The 14,668-nt window shown below is 54.5% G+C and overlaps 4 protein-coding genes across 4 annotated transcripts; all 4 read left to right on the top strand.

Moving 5' to 3' along the window:
• The first annotated feature begins 1,153 nt into the window (after positions 1-1,153).
• On the top strand, positions 1,154-2,561 carry LOC147653280 (uncharacterized). Its single transcript, XM_086890532.1, has 2 exons — positions 1,154-1,401; positions 1,704-2,561. Exons 1-2 carry the CDS (start codon positions 1,353-1,355, stop codon positions 2,558-2,560), a joined length of 906 nt encoding a protein of 301 aa, XP_086746658.1. The 5' UTR covers positions 1,154-1,352; the 3' UTR covers position 2,561.
• Positions 2,562-4,957: 2,396 nt separating this feature from the next.
• On the top strand, positions 4,958-6,365 carry LOC147653279 (uncharacterized). The gene is made up of 2 exons (XM_086890534.1): positions 4,958-5,205; positions 5,508-6,365. The coding sequence occupies exons 1-2, from the start codon at positions 5,157-5,159 to the stop codon at positions 6,362-6,364; spliced, it is 906 nt and encodes a 301-aa protein (XP_086746660.1). The 5' UTR covers positions 4,958-5,156; the 3' UTR covers position 6,365.
• Positions 6,366-8,761: 2,396 nt separating this feature from the next.
• Positions 8,762-10,169, top strand: LOC147653278 (uncharacterized). Its single transcript, XM_086890533.1, has 2 exons — positions 8,762-9,009; positions 9,312-10,169. Exons 1-2 carry the CDS (start codon positions 8,961-8,963, stop codon positions 10,166-10,168), a joined length of 906 nt encoding a protein of 301 aa, XP_086746659.1. The 5' UTR covers positions 8,762-8,960; the 3' UTR covers position 10,169.
• Positions 10,170-12,565: 2,396 nt separating this feature from the next.
• LOC147653277 (uncharacterized) lies at positions 12,566-13,973 on the top strand. Its single transcript, XM_086890120.1, has 2 exons — positions 12,566-12,813; positions 13,116-13,973. The coding sequence occupies exons 1-2, from the start codon at positions 12,765-12,767 to the stop codon at positions 13,970-13,972; spliced, it is 906 nt and encodes a 301-aa protein (XP_086746246.1). The 5' UTR covers positions 12,566-12,764; the 3' UTR covers position 13,973.
• Positions 13,974-14,668: the final 695 nt, after the last annotated feature.

Raw genomic sequence — 14,668 nt, 5'->3', positions numbered from 1 at the left:
ATCGAGTCACCTTGCACCAAGCCCCATCCAACCTGGAATGTCTCCAGGCCTGGAGCAGCCACAGCACCTCTGGCCAACCTGCGGCAGAGACCACAGCATTTTGACCACGCTCATTGTTAACAATTTCTACTTTCCAGCTAGTATGAATCATCGTTCCTCCAGTTTAAAGCCATCAACCCTTCCCTTCTTCCAATAGGCCCTGCTAAAAACTTGATCCTTGTGTCCCCTCAGGCACCCCCTGGGCACCTCCCATGATGAGGAAGAAATTAACTGAATTTAAATTAGAAATACGCTGCATGCCACAAGGGAAAACAACTTTGTTTTTTCAGCTCCTGCATCTCAGCTGCTGCAGGCACCCTGAGGGCTGCACTGACTCTTCCTGGGCTTATTGGGCACATGCCCTGAAGCAGGGGGCTGGAATCCACTCTTCCTGGCACTTAAAGCCACGCCTCTCACTTGAACACTGCTCATCTAAAACCAAATCCTTGCCTCTTTCAGCGGCGGCACCCTACACTCACACTTCCATTGCTCCACTCTTCAGGCCTAGGCACTGCTCAGGCACTGCTCACACCTAGATCAGAAAAATCACACACTCAACTCTGACAAGGTTTCATCTGAGTCAAATCACAATGGCAATAAGACACCAAAAATATTTATAGATACATCTCTAGGAAAAGAGCCGTAGAAGCATATATGCATAGGAAAAGTCACGTGCAGGACACAGCAATTTAAGAAATCCTTAAAGGACTTATTGTGTAGAAGATTGCTGATATATTTCATTTCATCTGTTTGAAGTTAATCAAAATTCCCATCCAGACACTGAATGCTATAACGTGTATCATTGACAGAATATCTGTAAACCTCTGAAATACAGACAATTTCTCCAGGCTTTCAATCGCTTTCACCAAACGTTTGTGTACCAAATTTTCCAGACTATCAAATTTTAGGCCATGCCACTGACTAATAACAGCACTTAGAAGGCATAAAGCAACAGAGACTTTTGTTACGTCCTATGTGCCCAACAAAGTCCCTGTCAGCACCCACAAGGACACCCTCCCCAAAGCAGGCCTGGGGGTCACGCACGGAGCGCTGATGCTGAGGTCACAGGGGCTCCTGTGACATCATCACCCAGGCCTAAGCTGTAGAGCTGGGTTGTGCAGCAACACAACTTGCAGAGTCGAGGAGAGGATCGCGCACAAGCAGCTTCCCAAGCCCACTGGGCCACTTCTGGTGCCTCTTGGGCAGCTCATACGCACCTCTCGCCACCCAGCCAAGGATTGGTACGTTTGTCAGGAGGAGAAAGGCCGGCAGTGCTGCGGCACAGACCCTCCAGGCACTCGTCCATATCCTCGATGGAGCGGCAGGACTCTCTTGAGAAGTGTCCTCCTGGGAAGGAGAGAGGTGAGAGCCAAGTCTCCCTGCCCACAGTTCCCCATGGCTGGCACAGGGGGAGTGGCCAAAAGCAGCAGAAAGGGGAAGCAGGAGCTCCACAGAACAACCCCAGATTAGAGCCATCCCCTCAGGGGCCAGCGGGGCCAGGCTGGGCCGTGGGCACCTGTGCCTCCCTTGCCCTTCAGCCAGCCCTACAGGGACACAGCAGGGCCATGGGAACAATCCTGCAGGGACATTTCCTGAGCCCTGAGAAGCTGCTCACACATCATGTCCTCTCTCTCTCTCTCCCTTCACACTGCATATCGGGACAGAGGCAGATCCAACCAGCAGCAGCAGCCTCTCTCAAGAGCCCAGGCCATCCCAGGCTCGACGCCGCTCGTGGGGACAGCGAGCACAAGGCGCAGGCAGCCACACAGCGAAGCCCATACGGCTCAACCGCGGGCCACTGCTGCATGCTGAGACCAGCAGCCCCGGCAGCGCCACTCAGGAGGTGCCAGGGCTGTCCCAGGACGTGAAGCTGGGCACCAGCAGCAGCAGCAACGGGGGCTTCCCTTACGCAGAGCAGAGTTTGGAGCAAGGCCATCCACAGGCAGACACAGAGCCAAAAACACCCCAGGGCTCGCTGGCAAATTGCTGCCCAATGGGCGACGTGGCAGCTCAGCACGCTGAGACCAGCAGCCCCGGCACCGCCACTCAGGAGGTGCCAGGGCTGTCCCAGGACGTAATGCTGGTCACCAGCAGCTGCAGCAGCAGCTTCCCCTGTGGAAGGCTGAGCTTGAAGCGAGGCCATCCACAGGGAGCCGCAGACCCACTGTCGCTCCAGGGCCCGCTGGCAAAACGACGCAGGATGGGCGACGTGCCAGCCCACAGTGCCGAGACCAGCAGCCCCAGCAATGCCAGCCAGGTGCCATGGAGGCCGTCCCTGGACACTCAGGCATCCAGGAGACAAACAGCTCCAAACAGACCACCATCGCTCTGCTTTCCCGGCCCCACCACCGACAACCGCTCCCAGCCTGGGCCTGCTCGCATGAGACACGTGTGGCGGCAACAGCGGCGAGCCAAAAAGCCCTACAGTCGGCCTGACAACCAGAGCAGGACCCGACAACCTTCAGCCCCCTCTCTCATTCCCCTCATCTCCCAAAATAAAATTTTCTTTTTCTTTCTTTGAACTGGGAGTTGCCACATTCCTTTTTCCAGTCACCTCACAGCCTCCTGCGGCTCAGCCCCAAATAGGGCCCCACTTCTTTGGGGCGCTCCAGCACGCGTGTGTGCCCTCAAGGGCTCAGCCTGCCCCATACCAACACTCAGGGTCAGATGAAGTGCTGGCCTGGAGATGCCAGCCCTCCCGCAGCTCCCCGGGAAACAGGGAAAACCATGGATGCAGCAGGATTATTCCCTTCCCACACCAGGCCACGCACAGCTCCATTCACCAGCGCTGCCACTGCGCTTGCACCTACAGGCCTGGAGAGTAAATGCGATAATGCAGCTGATGCTGGGAAGGCAAAACTAAAGCCAGCCCAAGCCCGGAAAAATACACTGCACACATGGCCTGAGGCTGACTCTTGCACTGACAGGCTGAGAATTTCCTCCTTTCTCCAAGATTTTACACAAGTACCAGCTCAGCTTAGGGGACAAATGGAGGACAGGCTTGATGGCAAGGACTTGGCTTCTGCCACAGGGGCAACCCTCACTCCTGCCTCCATGGGAACACTGCTTTACCAGACAGGCACATTGAGACACCTCTGATTTCACACCCCAGCTACCATTTCCCCTTCTCTGCCATGCATTTCCCCCACAGCCAGCCTCAGCCCCTGCACTTCCACAAGTGCCTTGCTTACCTGAACACCCTTGGCGGCTCCTCCCAGGGCTGAGCAAATGGCATCACATATTCTCTTGCTAATGGAGGCCAGCACTGCTGCGTGCAACCAAAAAAAGCCTTTTTAACAATCACATTTCAGAAAAGGCACTGGTCACCGGGCAGCAGGAGTGGGTTTCTTGAACATCAGAGTCAGTTCCACTTCCACACTGGTATTCTCACAATCTCTGCAGGACAGCAATGTTAAAGAATTTCTTTTTTTTTTTTTTTCTTCCATTAAATGATTGCGTTTTTGTGTTTTGGGCTGATTCTGGTTGTCCTGTGCCTCTGGGATGAAGTTCCACCTGAACAAGAAGAAGGACATTTTTACTGTGTGCATGACTGGCCATTGGCACACACTGGCCAGGGAGGCTGTGCACGTGTCTGCCCTGGAGATGTTCAAAAGACAGCTGGACAGACTCCTCAATAACGTGCTCACCGAGATCCTGCTGGAGCAGGGAATTTGGATGACCATGAAATCATACAATGCTTTGGCTTGGGAAGCATCTTAAATCTCATTTGCTTACACCTCCCCTGCAATACGCAAGGACACCTTCATCGAGTCACCTTGCACCAAGCCCCATCCAACCTGGAATGTCTCCAGGCCTGGAGCAGCCACAGCACCTCTGGCCAACCTGCGGCAGAGACCACAGCATTTTGACCACGCTCATTGTTAACAATTTCTACTTTCCAGCTAGTATGAATCATCGTTCCTCCAGTTTAAAGCCATCAACCCTTCCCTTCTTCCAATAGGCCCTGCTAAAAACTTGATCCTTGTGTCCCCTCAGGCACCCCCTGGGCACCTCCCATGATGAGGAAGAAATTAACTGAATTTAAATTAGAAATACGCTGCATGCCACAAGGGAAAACAACTTTGTTTTTTCAGCTCCTGCATCTCAGCTGCTGCAGGCACCCTGAGGGCTGCACTGACTCTTCCTGGGCTTATTGGGCACATGCCCTGAAGCAGGGGGCTGGAATCCACTCTTCCTGGCACTTAAAGCCACGCCTCTCACTTGAACACTGCTCATCTAAAACCAAATCCTTGCCTCTTTCAGCGGCGGCACCCTACACTCACACTTCCATTGCTCCACTCTTCAGGCCTAGGCACTGCTCAGGCACTGCTCACACCTAGATCAGAAAAATCACACACTCAACTCTGACAAGGTTTCATCTGAGTCAAATCACAATGGCAATAAGACACCAAAAATATTTATAGATACATCTCTAGGAAAAGAGCCGTAGAAGCATATATGCATAGGAAAAGTCACGTGCAGGACACAGCAATTTAAGAAATCCTTAAAGGACTTATTGTGTAGAAGATTGCTGATATATTTCATTTCATCTGTTTGAAGTTAATCAAAATTCCCATCCAGACACTGAATGCTATAACGTGTATCATTGACAGAATATCTGTAAACCTCTGAAATACAGACAATTTCTCCAGGCTTTCAATCGCTTTCACCAAACGTTTGTGTACCAAATTTTCCAGACTATCAAATTTTAGGCCATGCCACTGACTAATAACAGCACTTAGAAGGCATAAAGCAACAGAGACTTTTGTTACGTCCTATGTGCCAAACAAAGTCCCTGTCAGCACCCACAAGGACACCCTCCCCAAAGCAGGCCTGGGGGTCACGCACGGAGCGCTGATGCTGAGGTCACAGGGGCTCCTGTGACATCATCACCCAGGCCTAAGCTGTAGAGCTGGGTTGTGCAGCAACACAACTTGCAGAGTCGAGGAGAGGATCGCGCACAAGCAGCTTCCCAAGCCCACTGGGCCACTTCTGGTGCCTCTTGGGCAGCTCATACGCACCTCTCGCCACCCAGCCAAGGATTGGTACGTTTGTCAGGAGGAGAAAGGCCGGCAGTGCTGTGGCACAGACCCTCCAGGCACTCGTCCATATCCTCGATGGAGCGGCAGGACTCTCTTGAGAAGTGTCCTCCTGGGAAGGAGAGAGGTGAGAGCCAAGTCTCCCTGCCCACAGTTCCCCATGGCTGGCACAGGAGGAGTGGCCAAAAGCAGCAGAAAGGGGAAGCAGGAGCTCCACAGAACAACCCCAGATTAGAGCCATCCCCTCAGGGGCCAGTGGGGCCAGGCTGGGCCGTGGGCACCTGTGCTTCCCTTGCCCTTCAGCCAGCCCAACAGGGACACAGCAGGGCCACGGGAACAATCCTGCAGGGACATTTCCTGAGCCCTGAGAAGCTGCTCACACATCATGTCCTCTCTCTCTCTCTCCCTTCACACTGCATCACGGGACAGAGGCAGATCCAACCAGCAGCAGCAGCCTCTCTCAAGAGCCCAGGCCATCCCAGGCTCGACGCCGCTCGTGGGGACAGCGAGCACGAGGCGCAGGCAGCCACACAGCGAAGCCCATACGGCTCAACCGCGGGCCACTGCTGCATGCTGAGACCAGCAGCCCTGGCACCGCCACTCAGGAGGTGCCAGGGCTGTCCCAGGACGTGAAGCTGGGCACCAGCAGCAGCAGCAACGGGGGCTTCCCTTACGCAGAGCAGAGTTTGGAGCAAGGCCATCCACAGGCAGACACAGAGCCAAAAACACCCCAGGGCTCGCTGGCAAATTGCTGCCCAATGGGCGACGTGGCAGCTCAGCACGCTGAGACCAGCAGCCCCGGCACCGCCACTCAGGAGGTGCCAGGGCTGTCCCAGGACGTAATGCTGGGCACCAGCAGCTGCAGCAGCAGCTTCCCCTGTGGAAGGCTGAGCTTGAAGCGAGGCCATCCACAGGGAGCCGCAGACCCACTGTCGCTCCAGGGCCCGCTGGCAAAACGACGCAGGATGGGCGACGTGCCAGCCCACAGCGCTGAGACCAGCAGCCCCAGCAACGCCAGCCAGGTGCCATGGAGGCCGTCCCTGGACACTCAGGCATCCAGGAGACAAACAGCTCCAAACAGAGCACCATCGCTCTGCTTTCCCGGCCCCACCACCGACAACCGCTCCCAGCCTGGGCCTGCTCGCATGAGACACGTGTGGTGGCAACAGCGGCGAGCCAAAAAACCCTACAGTCGGCCTGACAACCAGAGCAGGACCCGACAACCTTCAGCCCCCTCTCTCATTCCCCTCATCTCCCAAAATAAAATTTTCTTTTTCTTTCTTTGAACTGGGAGTTGCCACATTCCTTTTTCCAGTCACCTCACAGCCTCCTGCGGCTCAGCCCCAAATAGGGCCCCACTTCTTTGGGGCGCTCCAGCACGCGTGTGTGCCCTCAAGGGCTCAGCCTGCCCCACACCAACACTCAGGGTCAGATGAAGTGCTGGCCTGGAGATGCCAGCCCTCCCGCAGCTCCCCGGGAAACAGGGAAAACCATGGATGCAGCAGGATTATTCCCTTCCCACACCAGGCCACGCACAGCTCCATTCACCAGCGCTGCCACTGCGCTTGCACCTACAGGCCTGGAGAGTAAATGCGATAATGCAGCTGATGCTGGGAAGGCAAAACTAAAGCCAGCCCAAGCCCGGAAAAATACACTGCACACATGGCCTGAGGCTGACTCTTGCACTGACAGGCTGAGAATTTCCTCCTTTCTCCAAGATTTTACACAAGTACCAGCTCAGCTTAGGGGACAAATGGAGGACAGGCTTGATGGCAAGGACTTGGCTTCTGCCACAGGGGCAACCCTCACTCCTGCCTCCATGGGAACACTGCTTTACCAGACAGGCACATTGAGACACCTCTGATTTCACACCCCAGCTACCATTTCCCCTTCTCTGCCATGCATTTCCCCCACAGCCAGCCTCAGCCCCTGCACTTCCACAAGTGCCTTGCTTACCTGAACACCCTTGGCGGCTCCTCCCAGGGCTGAGCAAATGGCATCACATATTCTCTTGCTAATGGAGGCCAGCACTGCTGCGTGCAACCAAAAAAAGCCTTTTTAACAATCACATTTCAGAAAAGGCACTGGTCACCGGGCAGCAGGAGTGGGTTTCTTGAACATCAGAGTCAGTTCCACTTCCACACTGGTATTCTCACAATCTCTGCAGGACAGCAATGTTAAAGAATTTCTTTTTTTTTTTTTTTCTTCCATTAAATGATTGCGTTTTTGTGTTTTGGGCTGATTCTGGTTGTCCTGTGCCTCTGGGATGAAGTTCCACCTGAACAAGAAGAAGGACATTTTTACTGTGTGCATGACTGGCCATTGGCACACACTGGCCAGGGAGGCTGTGCACGTGTCTGCCCTGGAGATGTTCAAAAGACAGCTGGACAGACTCCTCAATAACGTGCTCACCGAGATCCTGCTGGAGCAGGGAATTTGGATGACCATGAAATCATACAATGCTTTGGCTTGGGAAGCATCTTAAATCTCATTTGCTTACACCTCCCCTGCAATACGCAAGGACACCTTCATCGAGTCACCTTGCACCAAGCCCCATCCAACCTGGAATGTCTCCAGGCCTGGAGCAGCCACAGCACCTCTGGCCAACCTGCGGCAGAGACCACAGCATTTTGACCACGCTCATTGTTAACAATTTCTACTTTCCAGCTAGTATGAATCATCGTTCCTCCAGTTTAAAGCCATCAACCCTTCCCTTCTTCCAATAGGCCCTGCTAAAAACTTGATCCTTGTGTCCCCTCAGGCACCCCCTGGGCACCTCCCATGATGAGGAAGAAATTAACTGAATTTAAATTAGAAATACGCTGCATGCCACAAGGGAAAACAACTTTGTTTTTTCAGCTCCTGCATCTCAGCTGCTGCAGGCACCCTGAGGGCTGCACTGACTCTTCCTGGGCTTATTGGGCACATGCCCTGAAGCAGGGGGCTGGAATCCACTCTTCCTGGCACTTAAAGCCACGCCTCTCACTTGAACACTGCTCATCTAAAACCAAATCCTTGCCTCTTTCAGCGGCAGCACCCTACACTCACACTTCCATTGCTCCACTCTTCAGGCCTAGGCACTGCTCAGGCACTGCTCACACCTAGATCAGAAAAATCACACACTCAACTCTGACAAGGTTTCATCTGAGTCAAATCACAATGGCAATAAGACACCAAAAATATTTATAGATACATCTCTAGGAAAAGAGCCGTAGAAGCATATATGCATAGGAAAAGTCACGTGCAGGACACAGCAATTTAAGAAATCCTTAAAGGACTTATTGTGTAGAAGATTGCTGATATATTTCATTTCATCTGTTTGAAGTTAATCAAAATTCCCATCCAGACACTGAATGCTATAACATGTATCATTGACAGAGTATCTGTAAACCTCTGAAATACAGACAATTTCTCCAGGCTTTCAATCGCTTTCACCAAACGTTTGTGTACCAAATTTTCCAGACTATCAAATTTTAGGCCATGCCACTGACTAATAACAGCACTTAGAAGGCATAAAGCAACAGAGACTTTTGTTACGTCCTATGTGCCAAACAAAGTCCCTGTCAGCACCCACAAGGACACCCTCCCCAAAGCAGGCCTGGGGGTCACGCACGGAGCGCTGATGCTGAGGTCACAGGGGCTCCTGTGACATCATCACCCAGGCCTAAGCTGTAGAGCTGGGTTGTGCAGCAACACAACTTGCAGAGTCGAGGAGAGGATCGCGCACAAGCAGCTTCCCAAGCCCACTGGGCCACTTCTGGTGCCTCTTGGGCAGCTCATACGCACCTCTCGCCACCCAGCCAAGGATTGGTACGTTTGTCAGGAGGAGAAAGGCCGGCAGTGCTGTGGCACAGACCCTCCAGGCACTCGTCCATATCCTCGATGGAGCGGCAGGACTCTCTTGAGAAGTGTCCTCCTGGGAAGGAGAGAGGTGAGAGCCAAGTCTCCCTGCCCACAGTTCCCCATGGCTGGCACAGGAGGAGTGGCCAAAAGCAGCAGAAAGGGGAAGCAGGAGCTCCACAGAACAACCCCAGATTAGAGCCATCCCCTCAGGGGCCAGTGGGGCCAGGCTGGGCCGTGGGCACCTGTGCTTCCCTTGCCCTTCAGCCAGCCCAACAGGGACACAGCAGGGCCACGGGAACAATCCTGCAGGGACATTTCCTGAGCCCTGAGAAGCTGCTCACACATCATGTCCTCTCTCTCTCTCTCCCTTCACACTGCATCACGGGACAGAGGCAGATCCAACCAGCAGCAGCAGCCTCTCTCAAGAGCCCAGGCCATCCCAGGCTCGACGCCGCTCGTGGGGACAGCGAGCACGAGGCGCAGGCAGCCACACAGCGAAGCCCATACGGCTCAACCGCGGGCCACTGCTGCATGCTGAGACCAGCAGCCCTGGCACCGCCACTCAGGAGGTGCCAGGGCTGTCCCAGGACGTGAAGCTGGGCACCAGCAGCAGCAGCAACGGGGGCTTCCCTTACGCAGAGCAGAGTTTGGAGCAAGGCCATCCACAGGCAGACACAGAGCCAAAAACACCCCAGGGCTCGCTGGCAAATTGCTGCCCAATGGGCGACGTGGCAGCTCAGCACGCTGAGACCAGCAGCCCCGGCACCGCCACTCAGGAGGTGCCAGGGCTGTCCCAGGACGTAATGCTGGGCACCAGCAGCTGCAGCAGCAGCTTCCCCTGTGGAAGGCTGAGCTTGAAGCGAGGCCATCCACAGGGAGCCGCAGACCCACTGTCGCTCCAGGGCCCGCTGGCAAAACGACGCAGGATGGGCGACGTGCCAGCCCACAGCGCCGAGACCAGCAGCCCCAGCAACGCCAGCCAGGTGCCATGGAGGCCGTCCCTGGACACTCAGGCATCCAGGAGACAAACAGCTCCAAACAGAGCACCATCGCTCTGCTTTCCCGGCCCCACCACCGACAACCGCTCCCAGCCTGGGCCTGCTCGCATGAGACACGTGTGGTGGCAACAGCGGCGAGCCAAAAAACCCTACAGTCGGCCTGACAACCAGAGCAGGACCCGACAACCTTCAGCCCCCTCTCTCATTCCCCTCATCTCCCAAAATAAAATTTTCTTTTTCTTTCTTTGAACTGGGAGTTGCCACATTCCTTTTTCCAGTCACCTCACAGCCTCCTGCGGCTCAGCCCCAAATAGGGCCCCACTTCTTTGGGGCGCTCCAGCACGCGTGTGTGCCCTCAAGGGCTCAGCCTGCCCCACACCAACACTCAGGGTCAGATGAAGCGCTGGCCTGGAGATGCCAGCCCTCCCGCAGCTCCCCGGGAAACAGGGAAAACCATGGATGCAGCAGGATTATTCCCTTCCCACACCAGGCCACGCACAGCTCCATTCACCAGCGCCGCCACTGCGCTTGCACCTACAGGCCTGGAGAGTAAATGCGATAATGCAGCTGATGCTGGGAAGGCAAAACTAAAGCCAGCCCAAGCCCGGAAAAATACACTGCACACATGGCCTGAGGCTGACTCTTGCACTGACAGGCTGAGAATTTCCTCCTTTCTCCAAGATTTTACACAAGTACCAGCTCAGCTTAGGGGACAAATGGAGGACAGGCTTGATGGCAAGGACTTGGCTTCTGCCACAGGGGCAACCCTCACTCCTGCCTCCATGGGAACACTGCTTTACCAGACAGGCACATTGAGACACCTCTGATTTCACACCCCAGCTACCATTTCCCCTTCTCTGCCATGCATTTCCCCCACAGCCAGCCTCAGCCCCTGCACTTCCACAAGTGCCTTGCTTACCTGAACACCCTTGGCGGCTCCTCCCAGGGCTGAGCAAATGGCATCACATATTCTCTTGCTAATGGAGGCCAGCACTGCTGCGTGCAACCAAAAAAAGCCTTTTTAACAATCACATTTCAGAAAAGGCACTGGTCACCGGGCAGCAGGAGTGGGTTTCTTGAACATCAGAGTCAGTTCCACTTCCACACTGGTATTCTCACAATCTCTGCAGGACAGCAATGTTAAAGAATTTCTTTTTTTTTTTTTTTCTTCCATTAAATGATTGCGTTTTTGTGTTTTGGGCTGATTCTGGTTGTCCTGTGCCTCTGGGATGAAGTTCCACCTGAACAAGAAGAAGGACATTTTTACTGTGTGCATGACTGGCCATTGGCACACACTGGCCAGGGAGGCTGTGCACGTGTCTGCCCTGGAGATGTTCAAAAGACAGCTGGACAGACTCCTCAATAACGTGCTCACCGAGATCCTGCTGGAGCAGGGAATTTGGATGACCATGAAATCATACAATGCTTTGGCTTGGGAAGCATCTTAAATCTCATTTGCTTACACCTCCCCTGCAATACGCAAGGACACCTTCATCGAGTCACCTTGCACCAAGCCCCATCCAACCTGGAATGTCTCCAGGCCTGGAGCAGCCACAGCACCTCTGGCCAACCTGCGGCAGAGACCACAGCATTTTGACCACGCTCATTGTTAACAATTTCTACTTTCCAGCTAGTATGAATCATCGTTCCTCCAGTTTAAAGCCATCAACCCTTCCCTTCTTCCAATAGGCCCTGCTAAAAACTTGATCCTTGTGTCCCCTCAGGCACCCCCTGGGCACCTCCCATGATGAGGAAGAAATTAACTGAATTTAAATTAGAAATACGCTGCATGCCACAAGGGAAAACAACTTTGTTTTTTCAGCTCCTGCATCTCAGCTGCTGCAGGCACCCTGAGGGCTGCACTGACTCTTCCTGGGCTTATTGGGCACATGCCCTGAAGCAGGGGGCTGGAATCCACTCTTCCTGGCACTTAAAGCCACGCCTCTCACTTGAACACTGCTCATCTAAAACCAAATCCTTGCCTCTTTCAGCGGCGGCACCCTACACTCACACTTCCATTGCTCCACTCTTCAGGCCTAGGCACTGCTCAGGCACTGCTCACACCTAGATCAGAAAAATCACACACTCAACTCTGACAAGGTTTCATCTGAGTCAAATCACAATGGCAATAAGACACCAAAAATATTTATAGATACATCTCTAGGAAAAGAGCCGTAGAAGCATATATGCATAGGAAAAGTCACGTGCAGGACACAGCAATTTAAGAAATCCTTAAAGGACTTATTGTGTAGAAGATTGCTGATATATTTCATTTCATCTGTTTGAAGTTAATCAAAATTCCCATCCAGACACTGAATGCTATAACGTGTATCATTGACAGAATATCTGTAAACCTCTGAAATACAGACAATTTCTCCAGGCTTTCAATCGCTTTCACCAAACGTTTGTGTACCAAATTTTCCAGACTATCAAATTTTAGGCCATGCCACTGGCTAATAACAGCACTTAGAAGGCATAAAGCAACAGAGACTTTTGTTACGTCCTATGTGCCCAACAAAGTCCCTGTCAGCACCCACAAGGACACCCTCCCCAAAGCAGGCCTGGGGGTCACGCACGGAGCGCTGATGCTGAGGTCACAGGGGCTCCTGTGACATCATCACCCAGGCCTAAGCTGTAGAGCTGGGTTGTGCAGCAACACAACTTGCAGAGTCGAGGAGAGGATCGCGCACAAGCAGCTTCCCAAGCCCACTGGGCCACTTCTGGTGCCTCTTGGGCAGCTCATACGCACCTCTCGCCACCCAGCCAAGGATTGGTACGTTTGTCAGGAGGAGAAAGGCCGGCAGTGCTGTGGCACAGACCCTCCAGGCACTCGTCCATATCCTCGATGGAGCGGCAGGACTCTCTTGAGAAGTGTCCTCCTGGGAAGGAGAGAGGTGAGAGCCAAGTCTCCCTGCCCACAGTTCCCCATGGCTGGCACAGGAGGAGTGGCCAAAAGCAGCAGAAAGGGGAAGCAGGAGCTCCACAGAACAACCCCAGATTAGAGCCATCCCCTCAGGGGCCAGTGGGGCCAGGCTGGGCCGTGGGCACCTGTGCTTCCCTTGCCCTTCAGCCAGCCCAACAGGGACACAGCAGGGCCACGGGAACAATCCTGCAGGGACATTTCCTGAGCCCTGAGAAGCTGCTCACACATCATGTCCTCTCTCTCTCTCTCCCTTCACACTGCATCACGGGACAGAGGCAGATCCAACCAGCAGCAGCAGCCTCTCTCAAGAGCCCAGGCCATCCCAGGCTCGACGCCGCTCGTGGGGACAGCGAGCACGAGGCGCAGGCAGCCACACAGCGAAGCCCATACGGCTCAACCGCGGGCCACTGCTGCATGCTGAGACCAGCAGCCCTGGCACCGCCACTCAGGAGGTGCCAGGGCTGTCCCAGGACGTGAAGCTGGGCACCAGCAGCAGCAGCAACGGGGGCTTCCCTTACGCAGAGCAGAGTTTGGAGCAAGGCCATCCACAGGCAGACACAGAGCCAAAAACACCCCAGGGCTCGCTGGCAAATTGCTGCCCAATGGGCGACGTGGCAGCTCAGCACGCTGAGACCAGCAGCCCCGGCACCGCCACTCAGGAGGTGCCAGGGCTGTCCCAGGACGTAATGCTGGGCACCAGCAGCTGCAGCAGCAGCTTCCCCTGTGGAAGGCTGAGCTTGAAGCGAGGCCATCCACAGGGAGCCGCAGACCCACTGTCGCTCCAGGGCCCGCTGGCAAAACGACGCAGGATGGGCGACGTGCCAGCCCACAGCGCTGAGACCAGCAGCCCCAGCAACGCCAGCCAGGTGCCATGGAGGCCGTCCCTGGACACTCAGGCATCCAGGAGACAAACAGCTCCAAACAGAGCACCATCGCTCTGCTTTCCCGGCCCCACCACCGACAACCGCTCCCAGCCTGGGCCTGCTCGCATGAGACACGTGTGGTGGCAACAGCGGCGAGCCAAAAAACCCTACAGTCGGCCTGACAACCAGAGCAGGACCCGACAACCTTCAGCCCCCTCTCTCATTCCCCTCATCTCCCAAAATAAAATTTTCTTTTTCTTTCTTTGAACTGGGAGTTGCCACATTCCTTTTTCCAGTCACCTCACAGCCTCCTGCGGCTCAGCCCCAAATAGGGCCCCACTTCTTTGGGGCGCTCCAGCACGCGTGTGTGCCCTCAAGGGCTCAGCCTGCCCCACACCAACACTCAGGGTCAGATGAAGTGCTGGCCTGGAGATGCCAGCCCTCCCGCAGCTCCCCGGGAAACAGGGAAAACCATGGATGCAGCAGGATTATTCCCTTCCCACACCAGGCCACGCACAGCTCCATTCACCAGCGCTGCCACTGCGCTTGCACCTACAGGCCTGGAGAGTAAATGCGATAATGCAGCTGATGCTGGGAAGGCAAAACTAAAGCCAGCCCAAGCCCGGAAAAATACACTGCACACATGGCCTGAGGCTGACTCTTGCACTGACAGGCTGAGAATTTCCTCCTTTCTCCAAGATTTTACACAAGTACCAGCTCAGCTTAGGGGACAAATGGAGGACAGGCTTGATGGCAAGGACTTGGCTTCTGCCACAGGGGCAACCCTCACTCCTGCCTCCATGGGAACACTGCTTTACCAGACAGGCACATTGAGACACCTCTGATTTCACACCCCAGCTACCATTTCCCCTTCTCTGCCATGCATTTCCCCCACAGCCAGCCTCAGCCCCTGCACTTCCACAAGTGCCTTGCTTACCTGAACACCCTTGGCGGCTCCTCCCA

Source organism: Cyanistes caeruleus, chromosome 5 (genome assembly GCF_971803275.1).
Source record: "Cyanistes caeruleus chromosome 5, bCyaCae1.hap1.1, whole genome shotgun sequence".
Taxonomy (NCBI): Eukaryota; Metazoa; Chordata; class Aves; order Passeriformes; family Paridae; genus Cyanistes; species Cyanistes caeruleus.
The sequence above is the reverse complement of the archived record's forward strand: the minus strand, read 5'-3'. Positions and strand labels throughout refer to the sequence as shown.

Excerpts from the sequence above, each read along its gene's own strand:
- LOC147653279 (XM_086890534.1), top strand. The coding sequence starts at position 5,157 with ATGGAGCGGCAGGACTCTCTTGAGAAGTGTCCTCCTGGGAAGGAGAGA. Across the intron at positions 5,206-5,507 it reads TCCTCCTGGGAAGGAGAGAG|AGGCAGATCCAACCAGCAGC; the intron begins GTGAGAGCCAAG and ends ATCACGGGACAG.
- LOC147653278 (XM_086890533.1), top strand. The coding sequence starts at position 8,961 with ATGGAGCGGCAGGACTCTCTTGAGAAGTGTCCTCCTGGGAAGGAGAGA. Across the intron at positions 9,010-9,311 it reads TCCTCCTGGGAAGGAGAGAG|AGGCAGATCCAACCAGCAGC; the intron begins GTGAGAGCCAAG and ends ATCACGGGACAG.
- LOC147653277 (XM_086890120.1), top strand. The coding sequence starts at position 12,765 with ATGGAGCGGCAGGACTCTCTTGAGAAGTGTCCTCCTGGGAAGGAGAGA. Across the intron at positions 12,814-13,115 it reads TCCTCCTGGGAAGGAGAGAG|AGGCAGATCCAACCAGCAGC; the intron begins GTGAGAGCCAAG and ends ATCACGGGACAG.
- LOC147653280 (XM_086890532.1), top strand. The coding sequence starts at position 1,353 with ATGGAGCGGCAGGACTCTCTTGAGAAGTGTCCTCCTGGGAAGGAGAGA. Across the intron at positions 1,402-1,703 it reads TCCTCCTGGGAAGGAGAGAG|AGGCAGATCCAACCAGCAGC; the intron begins GTGAGAGCCAAG and ends ATATCGGGACAG.